Below are 6,000 nucleotides of genomic sequence, written 5' to 3' on the forward strand. Positions count from 1 at the left end.
ATGAAAGCCATAAATCAGACTGCTTGTAGCCAACCACAAGGAATTACCCAATCATTCTAGAAGACAGTTAGTTATCTACCAGCAGTTACTTGCTAGACTATAGCCAGCAGCCAATTAATTCACAGATAGACTCTTACTCTTTTGCCTCAGGCATGGGGAATCACAGTAATTCATGTGCCCATGTCATTGAAGGATTGAGGAAGACTCACAATTAAAGATCTGAATGCATTGCCCAATACTTGCATTTTGTATTATGTCTCAAGAGGTCCCTATAGAAGTCCCTAAATACTTGATAATCAATGAAGTACTTTTGAAATTCAGTCAGTTTTAATGTGGGAAAAGCAGCAACAAAACGCTACCACATTCATTTCAAGCCCTCAGCCTCTGAACTGACATGGTGCCATCAACAATTAGCTTTGTTAGCTTTGTTGTTCTCATATTCTGGGTGGATATCACACTTTTGAGAGGTTGCCAGCTCTGTAATACTGGCAGTACCATTGTTAAATGGTACAGTTCTGGTACTGCAGGAAGCCTGGGCTGTAAGAAATATGGCAGGATCACTGCAGTCAGTCACTGAAGCCCTGTTTATGGTTGGGAAAAAGTTGTTAATATTAAGAACAGGTGAGTCTCTTCACCAGTGTGCAGCCCTTGCCTACAAGGTATTTATATTAAGCATGGGCTACCCATGTAGGAGAGGATCATCTCGCAAAAAAAACACACGGGCCACATGCATACCTGTTGGTTTGTCACATGACAGCGGATAGGTGCATACCGGCAATGGTAGGATGAGGCCCTTATGTGACCACTTATGGACCTCAGTTGTCTTTTAGGCAGGAAAGCAGCCTTGACCCTTCTCATTCTGAATGTAATCAGTGGAGTCACCACTCCACACTTTTGTGTCCGATTAAACATCGATTTTTTTTTGCTAAAGGCTGTAGAATAGGAGTCAAAGCCCAGAACCTGCAGACCTCAAAAGGGGGTAACAAAAATACAGATGGAAGCCAGGCTTTTCTGATTTTGCTTCAAAGCCAATTATCACATTTTCATTTTATCCAGCTGCTTTTGCAAACCTGTTCCTTGATTTGGGTGCTTTCAAACAGCATGAACCATGATTTTTGATCAGCTTGTTACTTTCACTTTGTGGTATAGCCATAAAGTACTTATTTTCAGCATGTTTGCATTCAATTTTTTTCACCACTACTGCTGATGGTGGTATATGTGTTGAGCTTGATTATAATCTGTTGTCATAAGTGGTGGGCTGCAGTCCTCTAGGGAAGATGCTCCGACCTGAAGAACAGAACATACCTCCTAAAATCCACCTTCTTCCCATCAATTAATGGGTCAAGATTTGCACCTCCATTATGATTCTGCAGCATAACTTTGTTTCTCTGACTGAGGTTCCTCTGACTTTGCTTTTTATTGGAATTTTCTCCTTCTTCCCTTCCCTGTCTTGGCAAAGGTATACAAAACATTTAAGAATAATTTTAAAGCATTACGAGACAGTATTGTTTGTGTAACAGTTAGCATGCTACTTTATTTAAAGGTGATGAAAACAGCCAGCCTGTTGTTTAAATAAACATTTTGTTGGTTAACCTCAAACGTTTGTCTGCTCCCGAGAAAATAAATGGAAAACAGATTGAGAACGGGAGAAAGTCACAACTTTGACAACAGTCAAGAAAAAATTACTTTGGTGGACACTCCTGGACACACATCCAGGACAATGGTAAATAAAAACCCAAAGAACTGCGGATGCTGTAAATCAGGAACAAAAACAAAGTCCTGGAAAAGCTCAGCAGGTCTGGCAGCAGCTGTGAAGAAAACAACAGAGTAAACATTTTGGGTCTGGTGACTCTTCCTTAGAACTGATGGTGGCTGGGAAAACGTCAGTTTATATGCAGAAGATAGGGAGGTGGATGGGGTAGGGAATAAGACAATAGGATAGAGCCTAAAGAGAGGCTCCTTTACTCCCTGCCCCACCCACCTCCCTATTTTCTGCATATAAACTGACGTTTTCCCATTCACCATCTGTTCTAAGGAAGGGTCACCGGACCCGAAACGTTAACTCTGTTTTTTCTTCACAGTTGCTGCCACACCTGCTGAGCTTTTCCAGCAACTCTGTTTTTGTTCCAGGACAATGGTCCTGTTAACTTGCATTTTGAATGGAATTCTTCAGTTGTCAGGATTATTTAGATATGTTATTTAGCAGGGAATTAAATGCTTAGCAAACCTGGGACTGGACTTAGCAGTATTTGTTACTCAAATCTTGCTAATGCATGACCTATAAAATATGTTCAGTTTGGTGCTCACACAAGGGAGGCTAGCCCCATAAATGGCTGGACCAAAGTTCTGATTGCAAGTTGGTTCCATGGGTAACAGTAACCATGTTAGTTTTATATTGTGAAGCTTCTGTTCATTTTGTTCTGAACCGAGATTTTAGAAGCTTTAATTTCTCTAAATTTCAACTGGTGTTTTCACAGCACGTGTTTTATGCAAATAGAAAACACAGTAGTATGTTTATAAGTATATATTTCTTCATTGTATTTAAAAATCTCATCTGGAAAACATGCTTCTACTTAATATTTTCTTCCCTCTTCCTTTGTGGACATCAAATCATACTGGTCCAAACAACAACAATCATTGTGTTTCAAAAGTACTTCATCACATTAAACGTGGGCAAAACTTTGAACAATGTGTTAAGACAGTTCATAAATGCAAGGTGTGTATGCTTATGGATATTCATGAACATACTTAAAAAGATCATTAGCTAGCTATTTAATTGCAATGGCATCAATCTACAGAATCAAATTTTTCTTTACTTAATGTCCACATGGTTACTTTCCAGTAAGGATCACAAAACTGCAATTAAGAGTAGAAATCCTGGCTCAATTTCCTATTTCTTACTATTTCTTAATTGGAATACATTAAGAATAATTGTACCATCCCTACTGATGGCCTGGCTGCAATTAACTGAGTCAGCGTAGATCACAGTCAAGCTTGAAGCCCTTCAGCACAGTAACACCCACTGAAACATCGGGAGTATTCCCATAGAAACAACTTTCTCAATGCATCTTTAATTAAGATTGTATTAATCTCATTCTCATCTTAGTTCTGATCACAAAAATGAGGTGTTATTCCTGCATTAAAAACTCAGCTTATAGATATTTTAATCAACCTATTCAGACACATATCTGGAACAGGTGGGACTTGAACCTGGGCCTACTGGCTCAGAGGTAGTGACACTACCACTGCTCCATAAGAACCCTAAAACCTGGTTTATACACTTACTACATAACATTTGATACACTTATTCTTAATCTATCACAAGATGGCTTACAATATTTCTAGCTACCTACACAGTTTGTTTGGTCATAAAAAGCCTGCAAATAAAATGCTTAGTATAAGCTAACAAGTTATTAACAAAGGGACAAAACACACAATTCGGGATCACTATGCACCTGCAAACTCCAAAACAGTACAATCTTTGAATTACACAATATTTTAATTTTCTATTCCACTACACATTTGATTAACAATATTCCTATGTCCTTTTCACATTTCATACCTGCAATTACAATTCAACAGCAGACAAACAAACAAATAAGCAGTGACCAGGCCACTGAAGCAAGACATTTACAATAGTGACTAACTTACACTGATTGTATGGACAGGTGGTATCTGCAAAATACAACAAGGATTTCTTTAGAAAAAAATCTTCCAGTGCTTAGCAAATCAAATGCACCAGACTAATACATTTAGCTTTACAGAGAGTTTAAGAAAAAATGTGCAGTGTTAAATGTTCATAGCATAAAATACATATTACAATTGGTTTCATCATACAGCTTAACTTTAAAAATATTTAACACTTGCAAATACAATCAAAACAAAATGTTTTTCAGAAATGACTACAGGTTAACATTCCTCAAGTACAAGGCATTAGCTTTCTAAAACTTTACAAAGCTTTCTACACAATTCATGAATACTTGGGAAACTGAATAAGATAATTTATCACAACCTATATTTTGCACAGATGTGCTTTTTAATAATTTTTATACATTAATATATGACATGTTAAAAACATAGCTTTCTACTTATTTTAGCATGCATGTATCTATGAATAAAATCATAATTATCACAAATTTAAGGTATTCTTAAAGTATCTGTGATGAAACCTCACCCTCTGAAGTCTGCAGGACAAGTGTCTTGCTGTAAGGGCCCACTCCTGACTTGTTGAAAGCTTTCACTCGGGAACTGTAAGTGCTGTTGAAATGTAGCCCATCAACAGTGCACATGGTTTCTTTTCCTACATACACCTCCTGTTCATGAAATTCAGAAACATAAATTATTTTTCACAAATGTACAAAGAAAACTGATTTACCTATTGTGTGGGTCTTGTTCTCTGCACATTATGTGCAATGAGTGGATTAATTAGGAAATATGTTATTGAGAAATTTCTGTAATCCAATGCATATCACTATCCATGCTTTTTTCTGTAACATTAAACCACTTATACCTATATCGGCTACATGCTAACTTTCCAATGATGTCAGAAGATTTTGTACAAATAGATAGCAATTCTACAATAGAGACATGTTTAAATTCAAATTTTATATTTCAATAGATTCATTAAAAAGAAAAACAGTCATAAGTTCAAGTACAATTTCCAACTGCCTTGCCATTGTGATTTTAAAACCTTCCCAATACAAATAAAAGAACACAAGTATGAAAGTGCAGTACTATACATATAAAGCATTTATATCCCATGATATCTAAGTGCATAAGTTCTAAATTAACGAGATAACAATAAAGCGACTTATCTGATTTCAATATGACCATTCAGTAGACTTTTGGTAAGGTCCCACATAAGAGGTTATTATGTAAAATTAAAGCACATGGGATTAGGGTACAAGCAGATACAAGCAGAGAACTAGGGTGGCACAGTGGCTCAGTAGTTGGTGCTGTGAGGCAGCAGCACTAGGGACCTGGGTTTTATTCCACCCTTAGGTGACTGTCTGTGTGGAGTTTGCACATTCTCCTTCTGTCTGTATGGGTTTCTGCTCAGTGCTCTGGTTTCCTCTCACAGTCTAAAGATGAGCAGGCTAGGTGGATTGGCCATGCTAAATTGCCCGTAGTGTCCTGGGATGTATAGATTAGATGTGTTAACCATGGGAAATGCATGGTTACAGGGGTGGCGCACTTCAGAGGGTTGATGTGGACTTGTTGGGCCAAAGGGACTGTTTCCACACTGTGGGGATTCTATGGTTGGCAGACAGGAAACAGTAGGAATAAATGGGTCATTTTCCAAATGGCAGCCAGTGGCCAGTGGGGTACTGTGGTTGAACCTCAAGTATTCATAAAAAAATGATTTAGATGAGAATAGTAAGTGTAATTTCTCCACGTTTGCAGACAACACGAAGTGTGGGAGGAGGGGGCATGGTAATGAGCTGTGAGTAGGAGGTATTGTGATTTTGACTAGTTGAGTAAGTGGACATATGCATGGCAGATGCAGAATAATGTGGATAAATGTCAGGTTATCCACTTTTGTTGCAAAAACAGGAAGACAGATTATCTGAATGTCTATAGATTGGGAAAAGGGGCAATGCAATGAAATATGGGTGTCTTTACATACCAGTCGCTTAAAGCAAGCATGCAGGTACAGCAGGTGGTGAAGAAAGCAAATGGTACATTGGTTTTCAAAGAGAGAGAATTTAAGTATAGAAGCAGAGATGTCTTGCTGTAATTATACAGCACCTTGGTGAGACCATACTTGAAATATTGTGTGCAGTTTGGTCTCCTTATTTGAGAAGGGATGTTCTGGCTATGGACAGAATGCAACAATGATTTACCAGACTGATTCCTGGGATGATAAGGCTGACATAAGAAGAGAGACTGGATCAATTAGGGCTATCTCCAATAGAGTTTAGAAGAAAGATTCGGCGTGGGTGGGTGGGTGGTGGTGGTAGTGGGGGGGGGGGGGGGGGGGGGGTGTGGGTTGGGGGGGGG

At 38.5% G+C, this 6,000-nt stretch overlaps 1 protein-coding gene across 1 annotated transcript in view; it reads right to left on the minus strand.

The window, feature by feature from the left end:
- Window positions 1-6,000, minus strand: part of trim9 (tripartite motif containing 9) — an 81,394-nt gene that overhangs the window by 21,971 nt on the left and 53,423 nt on the right. The window contains exons 4-5 of the mRNA XM_048600111.1: window positions 4,175-4,313; window positions 3,652-3,675 (exon numbers count right to left, since the gene is read on the minus strand). Coding sequence (XP_048456068.1) covers window positions 3,652-3,675; window positions 4,175-4,313 — 163 coding nt within the window. The remainder of the gene's footprint in view (window positions 1-3,651; window positions 3,676-4,174; window positions 4,314-6,000) is intronic.

Source organism: Rhincodon typus, chromosome 8 (assembly GCF_021869965.1).
Source record: "Rhincodon typus isolate 14 chromosome 8, sRhiTyp1.1, whole genome shotgun sequence".
Taxonomy (NCBI): Eukaryota; Metazoa; Chordata; class Chondrichthyes; order Orectolobiformes; family Rhincodontidae; genus Rhincodon; species Rhincodon typus.